The sequence below is a fragment of the Anolis sagrei genome, chromosome 5, assembly GCF_037176765.1.
Source record: "Anolis sagrei isolate rAnoSag1 chromosome 5, rAnoSag1.mat, whole genome shotgun sequence".
NCBI lineage: Eukaryota > Metazoa > Chordata > Lepidosauria > Squamata > Dactyloidae > Anolis > Anolis sagrei.
The window spans coordinates 24,397,251-24,421,298 of record NC_090025.1 but is presented as its reverse complement, the minus strand read 5'-3'; the positions used below and the strand labels follow the sequence as shown (position 1 = coordinate 24,421,298).

Below are 24,048 nucleotides of genomic sequence, written 5' to 3'. Positions count from 1 at the left end.
CTTGGGCCCTCCTGATGTTTTGGACTTCAACTCCCAGCCAATCGGCTGTTAGGAAATGTGGGAGTTGAAATCCAAAACACCTGGAGGACCCAAGTTTGCCCATGCCTCATGTTCAACCACATTTCATTGGCTGCTCAGGAGGAGCATGCATTTCCTTCAACACTGTAATTCTGAATACTACTTTTACAGGTATTTAGCCGCAACGGATTGGAAGGAGGCGATCCCGGTCTCCCTTTTACTAGTTCTGCGGGTAAGGTGGGAAGAGGAAGGATGCTGGAGGGCGGCGGCGGGGGTCCCTAGTCGGGTGGCTGCCCTCCTCCTCCTCCTCCTCCTCGAGCGGCCACAGGGAGGAGCCAGTCCGCTCCGCGAATCCATCCTCGGTTTTGGAGAAGCCCGGCTCCATTGGTTCCTGCAGCGAGTGCCTTCGCCGGGCTCCGCTTTGCAGCTCGCGGACTGGACAACCTTCGTGGAGGCAAAAGGCGGAGGGGAGGCAGCGCGCCGCCTCCTCTCTCTCTCTCTCTCAGCAGCTGGAGTTCAGGGAGGATGCTGCCGGTGGCTCCTCTCCTCCTCCTCCTCCTCCTCCCCGCTCTTCCTCCTCCTCTTTCTCCGTCTCAGCCCCAGCTCGTGCCACCTCCATCTCCTTCAGACTTCTTCGGGGCCGGATTATGAAATGACCATTCCTGGTCCCCTCGCCGCCGCCTGGAGCCCGTCTTTCTCGCTTCTGAGGAGGAGGAGGAAGAAGCAGCAGCAGCAGCAGGAGCCAAGGAGGAGGAGGAGGAGAAGCCCCAGCTGGGTCTACCGCCCGAGCCAAGGCGGCTGAAGAAGAGAGGCTGGAAGGGAAGGAGGGAAGGCACTCGGAGCAGCGGCTTCCACACCCCTTTGGCCCAAGTCTGGCCCGAGTGGGGGCTTGAGGAGCCTCCAATCCGTCTCTCTCCACCTCTCGCGGACTTTCCCCGGGGACTCTCCTCTCAGGAAAGTCGCGGGACCCTTGACTCCGTGGGGCGAAGAGGGCTCTCGGTGGCTTCCCCGTTCCCATTCCTCCCACCATGGGGAAAGGGCTGGACGCCGCCGCTGCCCGCTACGGACTGGGACTGGGATACTTGCTGCAGATGGTGGTGCTGCCCGCCTTAGCCATCCTGGGCGCCAGCAGCCCCGGATCCGCCGCTGCTCAAGGTAAGCCTGCTTCGGAGCAAGGGAGCAGCTCCCAGTGGCCTTCTCTATCTGTCTGTCTGTCTGTCTGTCTGTTGGAGATAGCCCTGTCTGCCCTCCAAGCCGGGCAAAGGCTCCCGTGGAGGTGGAGAGAGAGAGAGAGAGAGGAGAAGCTGGTAAGCTGGAGAGGAGAGCGAGGCTGGGAAAGGCTTCTTTGCCCGGGGAAAGAAGTCCCATTGCGGGCAGTAGCCGAAGTCATTGACCCAGCGAATAGTCCTCATAATAGTCATCATAAAAGTAGTAAGAATGGTGGTTATCATGTTGATTGATTCCGCCTTTTCCTCCGGGTCCTCAGGACTCACTTGGCGAGTAATAATAATAATAGGAACACAAGGATGCGTTGTCGAAGGCACCTCCCAACAAAGGATTCCCCCGGGCAGTTTGTGTGTGTGTGTATGTCAGGAACGACTTGAGAAACTGCAAGTCGCTTCTGGTGTGAGAGAATTGGCGGTCTGCAAGGACGTGGCCCAAGTTTACCATCCTTGTGGAAGGCTTGGTAGCTAATACCTCCCAACAAAGGATTCCCCCAAATAGGGAATAGCCAGGCTTTGAAGCTGCAAGGCCATTAAATGCTAATCAAGCTGGCCAGCTGCAACGTTCACTGGGCCCTTCCACACAGTCCTATATCAAGGCAGAAAATCAAGGCAGAAAATCCCACATTATCTTGAGTGTGGGCTCAGATAACTCCATTCAAAGCGGATATTGTGGGATTTTCTGCCTTGATGTTCTGGAATATAGGGCTGTGTGGAAGGGTCCTGGGTTGCTGTGAGTTTTCCATGCTGATTGGCTATGCTCCAGAAGTATTCTCTCCTGACCTTTCGCCCACATCTATGGCAGGCAGCCTCAGAGAAACGAGGCAAGTGGCGTTTATATACCTGTGCAATAATATTCAGGGTGGGAGAAAGAACTCTTGTCTGCCTGAGGCAACTTTGGGCCTTTCCACAGAGCCCTATATCCCAGAATATCAAGGGAGAAAAGCCCACATTACCAGAGTGTGGACTCAGATAATCCAGTTCAAAGCAGATAGAATAATAAAATCATAGAGTTGAAGAGACCTCATGGGCCATCCAGTCCAACCCCCTGCCAAGAAGCAGGAAAATTGCATTCAAAGCATTCCCGACAAATGGCCATCCAGCCTCTTTTTAAAAGCTTCCAAAGAAGGAGCCTCCACCACACCCCGGGGCAGAGAGTTCCACTGCTGAATAGATATTGTGAGATTTTCTACCCTGATATTCTGGGATATAGGGCTGTGTGGAAGGACCCAGTGAATGTCGCAATTGGCCAGCTGGATTAGCATTTAATGGCCTTGCAGCTTCAAAGCCTGGCTATTCCCTACCTGGAGGAATCCTTTGTTGGGAGGTGTTAGCTACCAAGCCTTCCACAAGAATGGTAAACTTCGGCCACGTCTTTGCAGACGGCCAATTCTCTCATACCAGAAGCGACTTGCAGTTTCTCAAGTCGTTCGTGAAATACACACACACACACACTGGCCCTGATTGGCCCTCACAACCTCTGAGGGTGCCTGCCAAAGATGTGGGACAAACGTCAGGAGAGAATGCTTCTCGAACATGGCCAGACAGCCCGGAAAACTCACAGCAGCCCAGTCACAAGGATGGTGGTTGTGTTTCTTGATCACGCCCTTTTCGCCAGCGTCGGAAAGTACATCGGTGTGTTCGCCTGGAGTGTGAGATGCTTTTTATGAGACAGAGATTGTAACACAAGCTTCTTCTCCCAGGCTTGGTCCCCTTCCTCGGGTGCTTGGAAATCCCAAGCCCCGACTAGCCCTTGCCTGTCGCAACTTGGGGTCTCCAGGCTGCCCAAGAGGAAGGTCTTCGGTTTAAGGAGACCCGCCTCCCCGAGGAAGACCCTTCCATCCAGGGAGGCAGCTCTTGGCAGGCAGGCAACCGTGCTTTCCTTTGGAGATCCTGATACTAATCGATCTCCATGAGGCGTATCTGCCAGGCACCGAGGGAGCCTTCAGAGCAGAACCTTCCAGCCCAGAAGCAAAAGTTTGAAAAGGGCCCTGGCCCGACTTGGCGTTAAGAACCCGCCCGCCTTAAAGGCAAGCCAATCTCAGTCTTGGCTTCCTGGAGGAAAAAACGGAAGGGGTTTTATGTTAAGGCATTGATTCCCCAATTTCTCCCGCACTTCCTTTCCCAACCTTCAGCAGAGAGAGGAGAAACTTGCCGAACAGCACAGAGAACGAGAGAGGGGGATGTTTTCATTCTAGGAGGAGGCGAAACAGTTTTGCTCTTAGAGAAGGGAGGGAATCCAAGCTGAGATGGCGAGGTTTGCCTTCTTTTTTCGGGCTGCAAAGCTTTGCGGAGCCACAATCGCTAGGAAGGCAAAGGAAAGCAGCTTCCAGGAGGAAAAGGGAAAGGCAAGGACTGAGGGCATTGCCTCAGGTTTTAGTATCGCTGGAGTCGAGCGGGTTGTGGCTCCCTCTCCCTTAGTCCCTCCTGCCATCCCTCCTTTTGCTTAGCCCTCCTGCCATTCATCCCAACCTGAGCCTTCATGGGGTTCTGGGCAATGCTGGATGCATCGTAGAAGGCTTTCATTGCCAGAATCATTGGGTTGCTGTGAGTTTTCCGGGCTGTATGGCCATGTTCCAGAAGCATTTTCTCCTGACGTTCCGCCTGCATCTATGGTAGGCATCCTCAGAGGACCTCACAACCCTCTGCCCCTGGAGGCCATGTTCCAGAAGCATTCTCTCCTGACGTTTCGCCTGCATCTATGGCAAGCATCCTCAGAGGACCTCACAACTTCTGAGGATGCCTGCCATAGGTGCAGGTGAAACATCAGGAGAGAATGCTTCTGGAACATGGCCATACAGCCCGGAAAATTCACAACAACCCAATGTTGGATGCACCTGGTTTGCCCTATGATGGTGGCACCCCCAGACTCCATATCTTCATAGACTCATAGAGTTGGATGAGACCTTGTGGGCCATCTAGTCCAACCCCCTGCCAAGAAGCAGGAAAATCACATTCAAAGCACCCCTGACAGATGGCTATCCAACCTCTGCTTAAAAGCCTCCAAAGAAGGAGCCTCCACCACACTCCAGGGGCAGAGAGTTCCACTGCTGAACAGCTCTCACAGTCAGGAAGTTCATCCAAATGTTCAGGTGGAATCTCCTTTCCTGTAGTTTGAAGCCATTGTTCCTCATCCTAGTCTCCAGGGCAGCAGAAAACAAGCTTTTTCCCTCCTCCCTATGACTTTCCCTCACATTGTCATCATGTCTCCTCTCAGCCTCCTCTTCTTCACTGCAAAACAGCTCTCACAGTCAGGAAGTTCTTCCTAATGTTCAGGTGGAATCTCCTTCATATATCTGTTTTTCCATCCTTTTAAAAACACAAGCCTACCTCCTAACCCATACCCTCAATTGGTGCATCTATGTATGCCTTTCCCTTGAGGTCTAATTCATATACACCTTGAGTTTCCAAATATCCCACCTCCCAAACTAATTGTCGCACCTCCTTCAGATGCCACAAGGCGAGGTATCTACATAATGCCTTTGGAGTTCATGGCTCAACCCCTCCTGATTTTGACTTCTAGGAGAAAGGCTTCAGGGAGTTCACTGTTGGTGTGATAGAGGCAACACTAAGCAAGAACCAAAGCCAGGCAGCTGCTTCCCATGACAGGTCTTGGCAGCCTTGAAGGATGGTAGAAAAGGAGAGAGACAGATCAAACCCAGGGGGCATCATCACGTGGCAGGAATGCCCTTCGGAGGGAGCTCTATGGGGATACACAGGCTGGGTAACCTCACTTTAACCCCCCATCCCAACCTGTTTGTTTTAGTTGCAAAAGAAGAACTTCACAGTGAAAATCCCACCATTTCAGTTTTCTACTCCAAGCAGCCCAGGGCATTTCGACACAGCCCTATATCCCAGAAGATCAAGGCAGACAAACCCACATTATCTGAGTGTGGACTCAGATAACCCAGTTCAAAGTAGATATTGTGGGATTTTCTATGTTATATGGAAGAGCTCTCAATGTCTTAATAGAAATCCAGGAACAAGAGACTCTTTAGTATGCATTCCTTATTTGCAGGACTTCCCCTCTTCACAAATGTTGATAGCCAAATAATGCTATTAAAAACACAACCATTAGATGTGTGAATCCTCGCTGAAATCTTTGGGGCAAAGGAATTTGAGTGACTCATGGATCTCATTTGAAGTCTGTTAACCTGTGTCTACAGCATAAGTAGAAATATCATGAGATACAGTACCCTCTTGTGTTCCTATACTGAAAAATGACTTACAAAGTGCGTGGTTTTGCCTAAGATTGCAATACTACCTTTCGTGTCTTGGTAGTCACACCACTGAGATTAAAGGAGGACCCTTCCACACAGCCATATAACCCAGAAAATCCCACAATATCTGCTTTGAACTGGGTTATCTGAGTCCACACTGCCATATAGTCCAGTTCAAAGCCAAAAACGTGGGATTATATTCAGCTGTGTGAAAGGGAACTGGATTTACTTTTGAGCAGATTGAGCTGGAAGATCTTTTGTTGTATTGCCAGGCTCATTGTTTGGACCAAACACTTAGAATCAAGTGAAAACACACTAAAGCTGAACTTCCTTTCAAGCCTGTTAAGTCTGAAGAATTAATACCACCAGGCACCAGCAGAGGGGTGATTTTTTTAGGTCTAACTTTTCAAAAATGGTTTACTGATATATTCCAGAGCTGCTTGAAAAAAGGTTCTTTGTATACCTGCTGAATGAATTCAGATGGGAAGTTTATAGGGCCTTTCCAATTCATGTCAAATATTTGCTGATCTGCTGAACTCCCTGTATTTATCTCATAAACAAATAAAAAAAAGGTTAACTGGGAAGCAATTCAATAAAATCAATCCAATGTGGAGATAATATGATTAGTATTGGAACTGTAGGGAAAGTGGCGGAGACATTGTGAATGGGACAATTATTTGGATTACTAGTGCTTGTTTGTATATTCATAATCTCTTGACAGTCTCAGTGCCTAGAGAGCTGGTCTTTTTTCTTTGGCTTTGCTTGGCTAAGCTGAGAGTTTTACTGAATTACTCTTTTCTTGCTAGACTCCTTCTTTTGTATCTATTTGAAATATAATATACCTTTATGTATCTGTGTGTCTATACAGAATGCCCATTTATAGTTTTCATTGTCTCTTGAAGATAACAGTAAAATAGCTTCCTCAGAAATAGTTCTGTGCTTGTCTCTTTTTGCTTCTTGGTTGATGTGTTGCTACATTCTCTGGCTGTTCTTGCATATAACATCAAATCTCAATATTAGATTTGCCTTGGTTTCTACATTACCAGACATGTGCTTTTCAGGACTCCACCAGTAATGGCTTTCTTGAACTTTCCTTTGCCACACACCATTTGACTCAATAATAAACAGTGGAAAGAAGTCTCATTTGTGTGATGATTGCTATACTGTATATTGCAAAGAGGAGCAGTTTCAGTAAACAAACTGAATGACCTGTTTTTACTGTTACTGTGAGGAATGGGAACTGTGGGGTGTGGCAGGGAGATCAGAAGTAACACATTTATTCCACCCCACAACTGAGAAAGATTGTGTAGTGCACCAGCTTCAGTAGGCTGCTATCCCTAATAATGTTGTTGAGATTCTTTCACCCACTTCTTCAATTGACTAGTTCTGATTGACTACTATTCTGAGTTTCTACAGAGCACCCAAGAAAAACTGGATCTTTATGAGAATCTTTAGTGTGAGCACCAAAGATTTTCTTCCAAATGGACAGAATTTTCTTCCAAATGGACACTTCATCTTTCCTTCCCCTGTTTATAGGAACCAACATTGGACAAACTCTATATAGTATACCAAGAAGAAAATACATATTTCACCAACATTATTTTACTTAAAGAGGGATACTATCAATACTACAAGACAGATGTATCTGAACTTTTCATTCTTTCCAAAGTAGTGTAAAAAAGCTACCTTTCAAAGCATTCTTATAGGTATTGGTTGATTACCAGGAATAATAGGAGAAGTTCTTAGTATTGTGTATGTTGATTGTTTACTTGCTCTTATTCATATACCTTAATCAAGTGCCTTTAATATTATTGTATGGGAAGCAGAAAGTCAGAATGATCTCATTGTGTTCTGGATTGGAGTTGCATCAATCCAAGTAAGAGAGACCAAAGATTGCAAAATGGCTCCCTCTCTGGAATCTGTGGTCTGCTGCAGCTGTTTCCATTATTTCAGTGGCTTGAGTTGGAGAGGGGATTTGTACTTAAAAGTGAAGTTTTAATTGATTACTGTCAACAACAAAGCAAAACACAGTAATAGTTGTCATAATCATGGAAGATGCCATGTTACAAATTTCTGTGATTTGTTCATTCCAATGTTTGCCTTGGTTTGTTGGTTTTCAGGGGTGAATAATCTGAATTGTCTATTTTTCTTCTCTTCTTATACTACTACTGTATTAAACCCTGCCCATGCCCCCAATTAGTGAATCCTTATGTATACAGTGCTGTGTTGCAGAAGACCCTGGGCAGTCATATGTTGACAAGAGAGCTCTCTATGACGTAAGTTGAGATGTTTAAAGTTTTCAAAGTTTTGTAGTACATCTGGGCTTAGTTATAGTGAGTTGTTCCTAATTAGGCAACACCTTTAAAGGTGCTCCCAGTTGGAAGACTCCTAGTGCTACTTATCAGATGCAAGAAACAGTGGGAAAACATTGACAAGTGAAAGGAGGACAACATTATCTTGAAACCCTTAAAATAATGTGGATGAAGCAGGGTAGTTTCACTTACTTAAAGAGGGTCTAAAATCACATAAGGAAGCAACCCCAAGTAATGCTTGTTTTTTCTTTATGTTACCACTGTAGACATGATTTATGGCTGTGTGAGTATTATTGATGCTGTGTATGCTCTATAGGCAAGGTAATCTCAGTTAGGTTGTCTAGATATGGAATAATTCCTGCTGGCTTCATGTGAGTGAAACACCTGTATGGTGTTAGGTTGACATTTTTACTATTTTAAATGTCCTTTCTTGGTTTTCATTCTATTTCCTTTGTTCACAACAGTATGATGATCATTAACAGCACATTTGTGTACTGATTTTAACTAACACTGTGTAATAAATGGGAGAAGGAACAAACTTGGCTTACCTAGAGGAACTGTAGCACACTTTGGAAATAGCAAAGTTTGCAATGCTAAATACATGTATATGTATGAACATTATTGCAGAGACAAAACAGCCATTGCATCTTTTACTGGGGGTGAGTGGGGAGTGTTGAAGACTAAATGCTAATTTCCGAGATTTCTGTTTTATGCTTGCCTGTTGCAGAAAGTCAAAGTGTTGAGAGCAAGTGCTAGTTTAGGAAACACTAAGACATATGACCATTTTATTCAACCATAAAGATGTGCTAGCTTTACAAATACACCCTTTGAAAAAATAATATCAGTAATAGTTGTGATCTTACCTGTCCCATCATATGTTGCCTTTGGTGATGTTCACTGAATGTATTGCGCTTGATTACAGCCATGATGGTAAAACCTATCCTGTCAGTATGTCAGAGTCCACACTACATTATTGGATCTTATGTTTATATGTACCCATAGAGACTCTACTGCCAGTGCTTAGGTATGTTTCTTGAACACAGAGGGACTCTCAAAGGAAACCTCCTCCACACTTGCATTGAATTCCTCCATTTCTCCAGCCTAAACGAAAATCTTTGCTTGTGAGTTGACATCTTTCATCCTACCTTAGGCATATATTTGTGCAGAGATTACTGTAACATGGTTGTAAGCAAATAATTACCTAGTCTTCTGAGAGGAATACAGTTTCAAACCTGGTTTTGCTTTTGCAGAATCAAAACCAAATAAAATGTGTACCAAATTATTTTAAAAAATCATTTCTTTTACTTTAAGCATTCCTTTAAAAAAATGCATGCTAGTGCATGTGCGCAGAGAAAGAAAAAGAGAGAGAATAGCATGGTTTTAATTTTATTTGCTTCTAATAACATGGTTTCATAATTACCAAGCATTTTGCCCTGCTTTTCTTGATCTTTTGAAGTAGGGCATGGATGCCTTGGGCAATTCTGGAGCCCACTTTCTTTTTCTTTCCTCTAGTACATCTTGGAAAATAAATTCACTAATTGAGTAATGGATGTACTTCTTTTTAGTCCTTTTCCCTAGCAACTTGTGCTGCTGAACATAAGAAGAAACCATTCATGATCAAGCATTAGGGGAAAAAAACTACATTTATAATTAACAAGAAAAATAGAACTTTTCATTGTGTTACTAATATTTATATTAATATCTTAAACTGTGCCATATTTGATCCCCCCCAAGTTGTCATGATGTTTTATGATGTTTCTAATGGAATATTGTTAAGTGTTACAGTTAAGAGACATTGGATATTAAGGTTTCATAGGTTTTAGCTATTGGGTCATACAAATGAACAAAAACAACACTCAAGTCATTTTACTATTATTTTCTAAGTACATGTGTACTCATACTCTGTTTAATATTGGAATTTCACCAAAAAATGTAGCATTTAGGTGTTTACAATAATACACAAAAAGGTACTATTGTACATAGAAAACACACTACTTTAAAAATAAAAGTAGATCCAACTAGGATTCCACATTTATGGTTAAACTTGTTTGGAGCCTAAATGGAAATGTGCTAGGATTCAACCCTTCACAGAAACAGAGTTAAGCAGTCTGAATGTGTATAGGACAATATCTACATGCCACAGTTCTAGAAAGTGTGGACTCAGAAGAAGTGTCAACTCAGCTATAACAACTTTGAATTTTTTTCATGCAACCAGTAACCTATCAGAGCAACTGATTTTGCATTTGAAAAAGCAACTGGATGACTACTCCTATTTAAGATGACAAACTGGAAAATGTCCAGAGGATGGCAGCCTAAATAGTAAAAGGCCTGGAAGCATGTCCCCTGAGGAATGGCTTAAGGAGCTGGATATGTTTCACCTGGAGAAGAAAGGTTAAGTGGGAACATGATAACCATGTTTAAAAATGTGAAAGGAATGTGGACAGGCTTGTTTACTGAAATGTCAGCGATCAGAATGTTGCACAATGAATTCAACTTGCAGAAAAAGAGATTCCACCTAAACATTTCGGATAACGTCCTGCTGGCAGGAGCTGTTCAACAGTATTCTGCTGTTGAGAACAGGATCCAGCATTGTGAAGACTTAGCCTCTTGTCATTGCTCATGTAATTCCATAAGAGGTTGGATTAAAATCTAGCTGGGTGCAGTGGCAGCCATAGTTAGATCAGCAACAGTGCAATATGTGGTATGAGTTCTTTTTCAGGTCTCTGTGGCCACATTCTCTTTGTAAGTTCAGAGATTGCATTATAGTGGATATCTATGGCAGTGCTGAAAATAAGAATCATAGAGTTGGAAGACTTCACAAGGGCCAGCCAGTTCAAGATCTTACAGAGTACTGTCAAACCTTTTTGAATGAACAAAATAATTTAGAGCGGATATGAAGTTTGTCTCAATGTAGAACATTGGACATGACAATTTACTGTAGTTCATTGATTTAATACATTGGTTGTTAATTTGTGGCCTGCGGACTACCAGTGGGCTGTGTTGACGAAAATCTGGTACGCGAGCCTCCATCCTCTTTATATTTTTATTTTTATTTATTTTTGGTCCTTTCATGTTACCTGCCACTCCTTCCCTGTCGCTGACCATGGCATACATTCTGTATCAGAAACTAGAACTGATGTGGTCTATCCATTGCAATTTTCTGAATTAGCACCCCAAACTGAATCTAAAGTTGACCAAAAACTGATTCATATCCTTTTTGGTACTAATGTTGGAGAATGGGATCTGGTGAAAGTGGTCTCTGGTCAAAAAAAGGTTAGGAACCACTGATTTAATGGAACTAAAGCACAACTAACTTGGGAATCCAATCTGACTCCTTGGAGGGAATTTGGGAAAGGATAGTCAGTGACTTACTTCACTATAGCAAAATTTGAACTTGTTTGGCCATCCATGTTCATATTGGTCTAACTTTCTAGTAAATATGCATGTCAAAGCATGATTTATAGTACATATTTTTGCAAAGACAATTCTGTTAGTCATTCTAAACTCTAGAACTATCAACCACTTTCTTAATAAATGAAGTGTTGTCAGTTCGGAATTCAGATGACTTCCAGATTACCTCCACTTCTTGTTTGAAATAAACCTTATGCCACTGCTGACCAACTTTCTTGCTTAGGTTATCATCAGCTAGTTTGTTAGGATCTAATTTTTGAACATTTAAGTGCTGCATTTTTCATTACCCATTCAAAATTGTTCTGATTTTTGATACTGCAGCAGTTCTCCTTGTGGTTAAACATGTAGTTTCCTTGGTGATACACACAATACTGCCAGATTTATATGTTGAAGATGGTGGTGGAAGGCTTGGGTTTAAAAGTAGAGGTCAAAGGTTATGCATATTATACAGATATTGTCTCATTTGTTCCATGTGTCTATGTGCAACCAGACTGTATTGTCAATCTAAAAAAAACCCCACAAGAGCCTATAATTAAATTAAAGTGATAATTCTCAAAGAGTAGAATAAAAAGAGCCATATGTGCAGATATTTACCCTGATGCACTGTATTAGCAACAGCAGCAGTTTGAAAATGCTTGGTGTGGAAAAAGTGAAATATAATATGTGAATATGCTAACCTTCTGGGGATATGCTTTTTAATTAAGCACCTAAATGAAGCCTGTTGCCAAAATAGAAAATAAAAGAGAGAGCAGGAGGTTGTAGAAAAATAAGGACTTAATTATCTTGATGCATCAGTGAGCCTGTACTGTTTGATATGTTGAATATAACTATTTGTATATTTGTAAAAGATGTGCTGAGTAGACCTTTCTATAAGCCAGTTTGTAACACTCTTTTAAATTGAATTCACGTGTACTTGATGGATTCTCTAACGGTGTGCCTCTCTTACTTTGATTTCACTACCCCAGTATCCACAGCATATCATCAGAGCTGTTCCTTGCAAACTAAATAAGATACAGTGATAGGCGGGAGTCACTATCGGAGAAGGGTAAATTTTGCACAAAACTACAAATCCAGAATTTCACATCATTGAGCTGTGGCAGGTAATGTGATGTCAAACTGCAATATGGATACAGCCTATGTTTAGTGGGAAAATGACAGAACTAATTTGACTTAAGAAATTCGGGAATTAAAGAATTGTGGTATATTGTGACTGCTTTAGAACTTTCACAGGAAAATACTTTCAGACCCTTTGTGGCATATGCAAGGATGAAAGAGAAGAGCAAATAAACATAATTTCATATTACTTGTGCATTGGTTTGTCTACAAGAATTCATGTTTCCTTCTCTCTTTCCTCTTTTACACATTTTATTAGGTGATAGTTAACAAACAGAATTTGATGTTTAGCTTCTTTAGTATGGGAATTTCTGCAGTAGAAAACAGTTTTTATTTTTATTCTACTTGAGTGTTTTTAATGTTAGGAGGAAAATAAAACTGAAAGAAAAACTTCTAAAACAAGACAATTCTACAATGGTTGAACTACAAAAAAATACCCTCAGATTTGTATGATATGAGCAAAAAATGTCAGGAACATCCAAGTTAATGGGCCATGTTTGGACATTAATCAAGTGCAAATGCTGTCATATATAACAGACCATAACATTCTGTATGTAGGGATTGTTATTAATAGTGGCTGAAGATATGTGGTGCTTTCTGAGTCATTTTGAGTCTTCAAGATATTGTTGGACTGAAATCAGAACCTGAACTCTGTTGTTAAATATTTTCGACACTAAACTGGTCAGGGACAGGACTTATTTTATTTAAAGTATTTCTGCATTATCTCCCAGATAACAAGCTCTCCCAGGGCAATGAATAAGTAAAACCAAGTAAAACAATAAAAGTCAAACAAATATACCCAATTTTAAATACATTGAAATACTCCTTGAAAACTTGTCAAAGCAATCTAAAAACAATACTAGAATCTAGTTTTGAAGCAGCTACAATTACAGTTTCAAATACTGAATGACATAGAGAATTGCCCTGTTTTATCTGGAAGTTGAAAACTAATGGGGCCAACTTCACCTTTTTAGGTAGAGAGTTCAATAGTTGAGGTACCACTACAGGAAAAGCCCTGTTAGATGCACCCAACAAACTTATTTTATGAGATTTGGGACACGCAACCAGGCTCCCCCTGAAGATCTCAAATATCTGACAGGCTTTTCAGAGTTCTTGACCTTTAATTGTGCTCAGAAGCAACTTGTAAGCCAAATATTGTTCTTGTGGCACCAGTGATATAATCTCTAAAATGCACACCTATTTTGCACTACCTGGAGCATCTAAACACATTCGCATGTTGCAGAGCATATTACTGCGCTTTAAACAAGAAGTAAATTCAAGATGAACCAGTGTCCCTATCTGCTATTCCAAGAAAGGGCACAGCTAGCACACAACCAAAGTTGGGAAAATACACTCTTGTCACTATAGCAATAGAGATGTATAGAAGCAGCACCGAGTTCAAAATCTACAAACTTGACATTTCAGAGGGGGAGAAATGCTGTCCAGAACAAGCTGTGAGCCAATACCAGAATGGGTTTCTTAGTGACAAGCTGCAAAGAACATCTCCCATTGGCTTCATGTAGATCTTCAAAAGTATAGAGGGATTTCACTGACTAATTGTCAAAAGGATAAAGAACAGACCTCCAGCAACACCCTTTGGGAACATCCAGTCAAGGTTGACTGGAACCACTGCAAAGCAGTGCCCTTAAGATCCAAATTAGCCAGACAAATGAGAAAGTTGCCATGGTCAGTGGTTTTCAACCTGGGGTCCCCAGATGTTTTTGACCTACAGCTCCCAGAAATCCCAGCTAGTTTATCAGCTGTTAGGATTTCTGGGAGTTGTAGGCCAAAAACATCTGGGGACCCCAGGTTGAGAACCACTGTCATAGAGCATGCTATCAGATGCTGTTGAAAGATCCAGGAAGACCAATAGGGACTCTCTTCCTTTGTCCACTTCCTCATTTAGGTCAGGCATCAAGGAAACCAAGACTGTCTCTGTCCATAACATGATTGGTAATCTTTTTCATCCAAGAAAGACCGAAGTTCTGTTGCCATCGCTCAGTTTCTTAAATGGGAAAATCTGCATAAAATTAGGAAAAATGCTTCCAAAAATAAATACATGAGGGGAAAGATGAATGATGGATGGATGGATGGATGGATGGATGGATGGATGGATGGATGGATATATATATATATATATATATATATATATATACAGGGCCGTAGCCAGAAAAAAATTTCGGGGAGGGTTGAACATTTGGGGGGGGGGGGGGGAGTTTTGAAATTTTCGGGGGGGGGTTAAAAATTTGGGGGGGGAGAGTTGAAACTTGCCTCTTAGGTCATGCTGAAGCAAAGAGCACAGCGGGGGGGGGGGGCAGAACAGCCTTCAATAGCCTGCAGCTCCGCCCCTGTCAACCACCTCCACCAAGTCTGGCCTCCTTAGTGAGAGCATTCAACACCCCCCCCCCCAACATGGTTGCTTTGCTACATCGGCTATTGCTGCAAGTAATGACAGTGTGAATAAATTGTCAATATTTGCTTGAGATAGTGCTTGCAGGGAGGGACTCTTAATTTTTGCGTCTCATAGACTTAGCATGGGGAAAAGCCAATGCCAGAAGGGACAGAAAGTTTCATCTATGCTGATGATCGTGCCATTACTGCTCAAGCAGGGAGCTTTGAGATGGTTGAACACAAGCTCTCCGAAGCTCTAGGTGCTCTAACTGCCTATTACAGGGAAAACCAACTGATCCCCAACCCATGTAAAACACAGACATGTGCCTTCCATGTCAAAAAACAGACAAGCATCCCGAGCTCTGAGGATCACCTGGGAAGGAATCCCACTGGAGCATTGCAGCACACCCAAGTACATGGGAGTCACTCTGGACCGTGCTCTTACCTACAAGAAGCACTGCCTGAACATCAAGCAAAAAGTGGGTGCTAGAAACAACATCATACGAAAGCTGACTGGCACAACCTGGGGATCACAACCAGATATAGTGAAGACATCTGCCCTTGCACTGTGCTACTCTGCTGCTGAGTACGCATGCCCAGTGTGGAACACATCTCACCACACTAAAACAGTGGATGTGGCCCTTAATGAGACATGCCCCATTATCATGGGGTGTCTGCACCCTAAACCACTGGAGAAATTACACTGCTTAGCCGGTATTGCACCACCTGACATCCGCCGGGAAGTGGCAGCCAATAGTGAAAGGACCAAGGCAGAGACATCTCCAGCTCATCCCTTGTTTGGGTGTCAGCCAGCACGTCAACGACTTAAATATAGAAATAGTTTTCTAAGATCTACAGAGACAGTCGCTGGAACACCTCAGCAAGCGAGAGTCCAAACCTGGCAAGCTCAAACCCAGAACCTCAATCGATGGCTGATACCAAATGAGAGACTCTCCCCTGGGCACACAGAGGACTGGGTGATTTGGAAGGCGCTGAATAGACTGCGCTCTGGCACCATGAGATGCAGAGCCATCCTTCAGAAATGGGGCTACAAAGTGGAATCCACAACATGCGAGTGTGGAGAAGAGCAAACTACAAACCACCTGCTGCAATGCAACCTGGGCCCTGCCACATACACAATGGAGGACCTCCTTGTGGCAAAACCAGAAGCACTCCAAGTGGCCAGCTACTGGTCAAAGGACATTTAATCAAGTACCAAACTTGCAAACTCTGTCTTTTGTATGTATGTATGTTTGTTTGTTTGTTCTGTAAAAAATGTAACACAACTGTTCGGTTCCCTAGCACGATAAATAAATAACGCTATGGAATTCTGGTAAGTTGTAGTGTGGTGCATGCTGAAGACCTTGCAAAACTACAACTCCCATAATGCTCAGTTTAAAGGGATGTCAAGCTGCAGCAATTCTACAAGTCTAGGGGCACCCTTAGAAAGGCATATATAAAGGGAACACTCGTGATTCAATATATATATATATTGAATCACGAGCGTTCCCTTTATATATGCCTTTCTAAGGGTGCCCCTAGACAATAAATGTATTGAATCACGAGCGTTCCCTTTAAGAGACAGGCTCTCCTTGGCCGGCTCTGCCTTCTTCGCCTGCTCCTGTCAATCAGGCTGGGAAGGGGCGCAAGGCCGAAGGCGATTGGCTAGCTGGAGGGACGCCCCTCCCCGCGCTGCTTCAGAGAAGAGAGAGAGGGGAAAGGAGAGGCGGAGATGGCAGCAGCAGAGGCGCACCGGGTGCTGGTCTATGGAGGGCGGGGAAGTTAACCAGTTAACCAAATTCATTAGTAAACCTGTTAAAATTAATGAGTAAACCATGTTTATTTTTTTTAACCTGAAAAATTTCGGGGGGGGGGGGTTTGAACCCCTAAACCCCCCCCCCCCTCGCTACGGGCCTGTATATATATATATGAGACAAACACCTTTCTGCATGCTTTGAACAAAGGATAGAAATGTGAAGAAAAAACACTGAATTTATGACATACTTTTTTCATGTTCTCCATTTTTACTTTCTTTACATTCATCTTTGATTATTCATGCAAGAAGTCACACATATATCCTGCTTAATGTAAAATTAACTAAATTTTCCAGGGCTGGTAGTTGTATTTTTCCACCAAACACTGCAAACATGAATGGTGGATAAAGTGCCTAGTCAAGAAGAAGTAGAAAATATATTATTATAGTTGAAATATTCCTTTTAAATACGTTGAACTATCTTTTTAGCTTCTTTTATATCAGTATGTTGTTACTTACCAGTTTCTAAAGAAAACCTTGAGCCTGAGTGCAGTAATTCTGAAAACTTCAGATTAATAAGTAATATTTATTTTATAACTCCATGTACTTTCACCAAGAGAAAGACATACTTCACTTTGTAGAGCATGTAGTTGTTAGCCACCCAGTGGAGATGTTCAAGTTTAGCAAGCAGTAGTCTTGACATTGGAGCCTAAAAAACAACATTTGCATTACCCATCATTTTCCTTAGATGTTTCTTGCCTTTAGCTTCTGCCTTCTGTGATGAAATTGTGTGAGCTTTTAAAGGATAAGCCAGCAATCAGGTGGAAGGAATAAAAGAAAAAGGCAGCTCTTTTCCTTGTGTTCTCAGTGTGTTGTTATAGACTGAAGAGTAACTGCTTTCAAGGACTCAAAAAAGAACACTAATGCAGTAAGTGATTTATTGCAGTGTTCCATAGAGTTCCCAGTCTCAAGTACAGACTTCGCTTGAGCCCATTCTATCATAATATTGTTAAACAGACAATGTTAAGGAAATGCTATTAAGCCTCTGGGTTGTAAGTTCTTTCCAAGCACAGACTTAATTTGCAACATTTTGTCATTAATTTCTTGAAAGTGTAGGTGGAATTGAATTAAAAAATGAACTCCCATTTATGCCGTGAAGTTTCAAACCTAGGTGGATTTTTTGTAGTGACCTAGTTCTGGAGAGACTTAATTTCAATGTAGATTTTAATTCTAGATGTTTCTAGGTATTGGGGTTATGTGAATAGCAATTCTCATGGTTTCTCTGCGATATTTCAATATAGCTGACACAATGGTAGGCAAGTGACAACACTGTATTTACTATGTATTTGTATTGTTAGTTCATAATGAAGTTCTGCCTGTAGCTCTATTTATCATTTATTTTATTTATTTATTTAGTGCATTTAATTCCCGCTCTTCTCATCCTGAGGGGGACTCAAGGCAGCTCACAAAGAAGGCACAATTCGATGCCATATATACATAGAATAAAACAAGCATATACATCAAAACCAATTAATTAAAACATATCAATCTTAATTAATTAAAAACTACCCAATCCAAAGGGATATTCCAAGAGCCATTACATTCATCAGTTCCATAGAGGATTATTCTCCAAGGCTTGGTCCCACATCCATGTCTTCATTTTCTTTCTGAAGGTCAGGAGGGAGGGAGCTGATCTACTTTCACTGAGGAGGGAGTTCCATAGTCTAGGGGCCACCATTGAGAAGGCCACATATCTCATCCCCACCTGTAGCACCTGCAATGGGGGTAGGATCGAGAACAGGGCCTCCCCAGATGATCTTAAGCCCCGAGATGGTTCATAGAAGGAGATACATTCAGACAGGTAAGCTGGACCAGAACTGCTAAAGCCAGCACTTTCAATTGTGCTTGGTAGTAGACTGGCAGTCAGTGGAGCTGATGCAGCCAGGGGGGGTTGTGTGGTTCCTGTACCCCACTCCAGTAAGAACCCTGTCTGCTGCCCATTGGACTACTTGAAGCTTCCAAACAGTTTTCAAAGGCATCCCCACATTGCCTAAATATCAAATACTTTTAAGGGAATGTCAACAGATTGCTAGTTTTCAAAATGGGCTTCTTTTTTGTCTTTGACAGATTTTTCATGCAGAGTAGTACAAAAGTGAGCCTATATTTTAAATATATATCAGTCTTCTTGATGAAGTTCAACTTTTTTTTCAGTACTCATTTCATGCTGCATCCATCAGCGAAGATGTCTGGGGGAACAAGGTAATTAAAGCCTAAGGATAAAGCAGTATTTCATTATTCAAAAAAGGGGCCTGTTTAATAAATCCAATTTGCAAAAATTGTGTCAGGAACATTAGCCCAGATTCTAATCTCAGTATATAACTTATCTCTATGTTGGATCCTCTATACAGTTCTCATTATGACACATGCCCCCTCTCGTCATTATTCTTCTATTCTGTTTCTTCCAGCACCATTCCTGCAAATTGTGTCCTCCTTACATCTTTTTAGTGTTCAGCCTTTGAATGCCAATTTCTCCCACACCTTCAGTGGATGTGGTAGTACAAATGTCTTCCCTTCTATTTATCATGTTTTATCTGCATATTTTTTTATTAATGATATACAGGAAAAAGTGCTAGAGGCAATATGTATGGAAGAGATGTATTCTGTAAAGTCCCATTTATCTCGGTTTGACACTAATCATTCAGGTTAGAGCTGTTTGTTCCATCATGCAAATCTGGGCAGGAAGAAATTAAATTTTAAAAGGCAACAGAATCCTCATAGTCAGGACATAATTCAGTCAAAGCTCCTGCCTATCACAAGAGTTTATGATTTATAGATGCTTACATGTATCTCCTGATTATTTACTTACTTAATCCAGCAATGCTTACATATATGCACATAAACAAATAATAATAATAATAATAATAATAATAATAATAATAATAATAATAATTAACCTGTCCAGGAAACCAGGAAACAGGGGGCTTCTGCAATTGAAACAAATGATAGAAGAAGAGAAAGAGAAAGATGTACTGGTATATTCTGTGAAGGGTAGTCAAGAACCAACATTGATGGAAGTCAATAGTAGAAAACTACTCAAAGGGCAAAAGACAAAGAGGGAATACCGTAAAAATACAATGCAGAGCAGAAGAGAAAACTGGCAAAAGAAGGGTCTCCAGGGATAGTTCCTGGGAAAATTGAGAACAAATTTGAAAAGGAAAAAAACATGGAACACTGGCTCACAAATAGAACTTTGAAAAAGGAGATTGAGGGCCTGATTCTTGCAGTCCAAGGACAAGCCATTAGAACCAATGCCATTAAAGCCAGAGTTGAAATGTCAACAACAGATTCCAAGTGTAGATTCTGCAAGGAAGCAGACGAAATGATGGAGCTGCTCAAGCCCGTAGCCAGGATTTTGTTTTGGGGGGAGCTGAGTTTGATTCGGGGAGGGGGGGGGGCTGAGTCTGAGAGAAAGAGGGTTTACCCTAGCAAACCTTTTGTATCGTTACCCCAATACCCCCATGCATATGGGATATATTGAGCATGGTGATCAGATCATGATATGAATAAACATAACAGTTTAAATAATGTACCAGTAAGGCCTTCTCGCGGACCACCCTGAGAATTTCGGGGCGGGCTGAAGCCCCCTAAGCCCCCCCTCCCCCCCGGCTACATGCCTGGGGCTGCTGTAAGAAGATTGCGCAGACCAGCTGCAAGCAGAAGCATAACACCATTGCTCAGATGATCCATTGGAACTTGTGCCACAAATGCCATTTGCCTGCAACAAAGAACTGATGGGATCACAAACCTGAAAAAGTTACTGAAAATGAAAATGTCAAACTATTCTGGGACTTCCGAATTCAGACTAACAGAATTTTGGAGCACAATACTCCAAAATTGTTGGGGGGGGGGACACGGGGGGACAAAAAAAACAGGTATGGATTGTTGAGGTTGCAGTCCCAGGCAACAGCAGGATTGACAAGAGGCAAGTGGAAAAGCTGACACAGATATGAGGATTTAAAGAAAGAACTGCAAAGACTCTGGCACAAGCCAGTAAAGGTGGTCCCAGTGGTGATTGGCACACTGGGTGCAGTGCCTAAAAACCTTGGCCTACATTTTAAACAATCGATACTGACAAAATTACCATCTGTCAGCTGGAAAAGGCCACCCTACTCGGATCTGCAAACAATATTCACCAGTACATCACATAGTCCTAGACACTTGGGAAGTGTCCAACGTATGATCAAATACAAAAGCCAGCAAAGTGATCTTGTTTTCTGTGTACTACTCTTGTTATGTATCAAATAATAATAATAATAAAATAATAATAATAATAATAATAATATACAAATCATATAATACAGTTGTTTCACCGGAAGGGAATGGCAAACCCCTTCCAAAGAAATCTCACCAAGAGAACCCTGTGATAGCTTTAACTTAGCTTTGCCATAGGTTGGAAGTTACTTAAAGGCACACAACAGCCACCAACATATGCTGGAAACAATTATATCTCTTTTATTTTTCCTAGTGCAAATAGGTGATGATTTTATATTCAGTTTGTACTTTAAATCAGGGTTTACCAAAATGTATAAGTTCCTTCATATTAAAAGTAGAAAGATTTTTTTTCAAAGTCCAAATATGGCAGAAAGCAAAACTAACAGATTTCCCCATTTTACTGCTTGGAACATGCTGTGAATGATACTGAGAGCTATTCATACAAATACTTTCCAAATGAAATTTTGCCTCTATACTTGAGATTTGTCATGCTACATTATTCTTAGAAAATGCTTAGAATATGTGTCTTAAAAGTGAAGAAATCAGTGAAGTTTGCCTGGCGGTAGCTGATTACTCCTTTCAGTCATCTTTCACAAAGCAAAGTGGGTTTATTGCCGAGAGGTTGAAATGTTAAGCTATGTGGATTATCAGCAAATCCTGTGAGAACAGGCTAGGCTTGGATTTATTTTCCTTTCTCTCTTGGGTGTAGGCACTTAATAGTCTGAGAATACTAATTGTACTTGATATACTTAAGGAAATATTTGCTTCATTTTTATAGTTTTTCCATAGGGAAATCATATTTTTAAAAGAAGTTATTTTTCTCTTATTGAATATATTGTTTTAAATGCAAGAAAATGGAGAACATTTTAAAGATTTTATTTCAAGGGTTATGATTTTTTTTCAGATTTTTGATCACAGATTGTGTTACATACAGATGTGAAATGGAAGTGGTTTACTTGTAAACAATTATAATATACATTTTTATGTTTATTAACAAGAGCAATGCTTATAATAGTAAAACAAGACTTCAGATTGGACTTAGCGCAATGCTTCCTGATGCACTCATCTAGGCACCGGGACTGGGAGTCAGCTGCATTAAGATCACTAAGATCACTACTGACCGGGTCGGAGTGAGCTTCCGACTAATTTGTGTAGCTTGTTGTCGACCTTTGCAGCCCGAAAGACAGTTGCATCTGTCAAGTAGGAAATTTAGGTACCACTTATGTGGGGGGGCTAATTTAACTAATTTATGAGGCCATAAAAATCTCCAGCAAGCATGCAGGGAATGAGGAAGTACTTCATTGGTGTCACGGATGGAAGGTGAAGCGACAGCTCCCCTGGTGGCCAGAATATCCTCATGAAAAAGTGGGAATGTTAAAAAGCCTCTGACTGTCTGTCTATATATGTTGTGTGTCTATGGCATTGAATGTTTGCCATGTATATGTACATTGTAATCCACCCTGAGTCCCCTGCGGGGTGAGAAGGGTGGAATAGAAATACTGCAAATAAATAAATAAATAAATAAATAATAGGCATGGCCACCACTGTCACTATATCTGAGGAAAAACAGATTTTCTGTATATATATTTCAGAAAAACATATATTTCTGTTTTATTGACTATTATAAAGCCTTTGACTGTGTGGATCATAATAAATTGTGACAAGTTCTTGGTGGTATGGGCATACCAAATCACCATGTCTCTCTCCTGAGGAATCTGTATAAGGACCAAGTAGCAACAGTAAGAACTGACCATGAAACAACAGACTGGTTCAAGATTGGGAAAGGCATACAGCAGGGTTGTATACTCTCACCCAATCTATTCAACTTGTATGCAGAACACATCATGCGATGTGCGGGGCTTGACAAATGCAAGGCTGGGTAAAAATTGCTGGAAGAAACATTAACAACCTTAGATACACAGATGATACCACTTTGATGGCCGAAAGCGAGGAGGAGCTAAGGAGTCTTCTAATCAAGGTGAAAGAAGGAAGCGCAAAAGCTGGGTTGCAGCTAAGCATAAAAAAAAATAAAAACCAAGATTATGGTAACAAGAATGATTGATAACTGGGAAATAGAGGGAGAAAATGTGGAGGCAGTGACAGACTTAGTATTTCTAGGTGCAAAGATTACTGCAGACGCAGACTGTATCCAGGAAATCAGGAGACGCATACTTCTTGGGAGGAAAGCAATGTCCAATCTCGATAAAATAGTGAAGAGTAGAGACGTCACACTGGCAACAAAGATCCACATAGTCAAAGCAATGGTATTCCCCATAGTCACCTACGGATGTGAGAGCTGGACCTTAGGGAAGGCTGAGCGAAGGAAGATAGATGCTTTTGAACTGTGGCGTTGGAGGAAAGTTCTGAGAGTGCCTTGGACCGCCAGAAGATCCAGCCAGTTCATACTTCAGGAAATAAAGCCCGACTGTTCATTGGAGGGAAGGATAGTAGAGGCAAAGATGAAGTACTTTTGCCACATCATGAGAAGAAAGAACAGCTTAGAGAAGACAATTCAAATTTGATGTGGCATAATGGTATAGTTTCAGCAATAGTGCTTGCTCTATGACAGTGGTTCGCAACCTGTGGTCCATGGACCACCAGTGGTCCACAAGAGCGAAAATATGGTCTGAGGCCTTACCGTTACTACACTGTAGCAAGGGGAGCAACTGGTCTCATGGAACCCTCTTATAGTACTGAGCAGGGGCCCACAAACATTTTAAACAGAGGGCCAGGTCACAGTTCCTCAAACTGTTGGAGGGCCGGATTATAATTTGAAAAAAAAAGAATGAATTCCTATGCATACCACATATCTTATTTGTAGTGCAAAAATAACTTTAAAACAATACAATAATTAAAATGAAGAACAAAAATATAAACTTATTAGTATCTCAATGGGAAGTGTGGGCCTGCGTTTGACTCATGAGATAGGATTGTTGTCCTTGTTGTTGTGTGTTTTCAAGTCGTTTCAGACTTAGGTTGACCCTGAGCGAGGGCCGGGTAAATGACCTTGGAGGGCCCCTGGTACTGAGGGTTATTAAATATGGTTTTCTGTGGCTGAGCAGATGGCGAATACTACATGGCATATGTTATGTGTCAGAAACTAGAGCTGATGTGGTGTATTCGATGCAATTTTCTGAATCAGCAGTAAAAATAACTAAACCAAATCTAAAGTTGACCAAAAAAAAAAATGATTCATAACTCTTTTGCTATTAATATTGGAGAGTGGTTGCTGGTTAAGTGGTCCCCGGTCCAAAAAAAAAAAAAAAAAAAAAAAAAGCTGCTCTATGATGTGTGTGGCTAGCTACTGTTATTATCACTTTTGTAGTATATATTAA

The 24,048-nt window shown here is 41.8% G+C and overlaps 1 protein-coding gene across 5 annotated transcripts in view; it reads left to right on the top strand.

The window, feature by feature from the left end:
* Nucleotides 1–388: 388 nt before the first annotated feature.
* Nucleotides 389–24,048, top strand: part of UNC5C (unc-5 netrin receptor C) — a 370,394-nt gene continuing 346,734 nt past the window's right edge. For 4 of the 5 annotated variants that reach the window (XM_060779211.2, XM_060779210.2, XM_060779212.2 and 1 more), the window contains exon 1: nt 390–1,173. In XM_060779211.2, coding sequence (XP_060635194.2) covers nt 1,047–1,173 — 127 coding nt within the window. In that variant the 5' untranslated portion in view covers nt 390–1,046. Of the gene's footprint in view, nt 1,174–24,048 lie in introns of all 5 variants that reach the window. The other variant, XM_060779209.2, reaches the window with a different exon arrangement.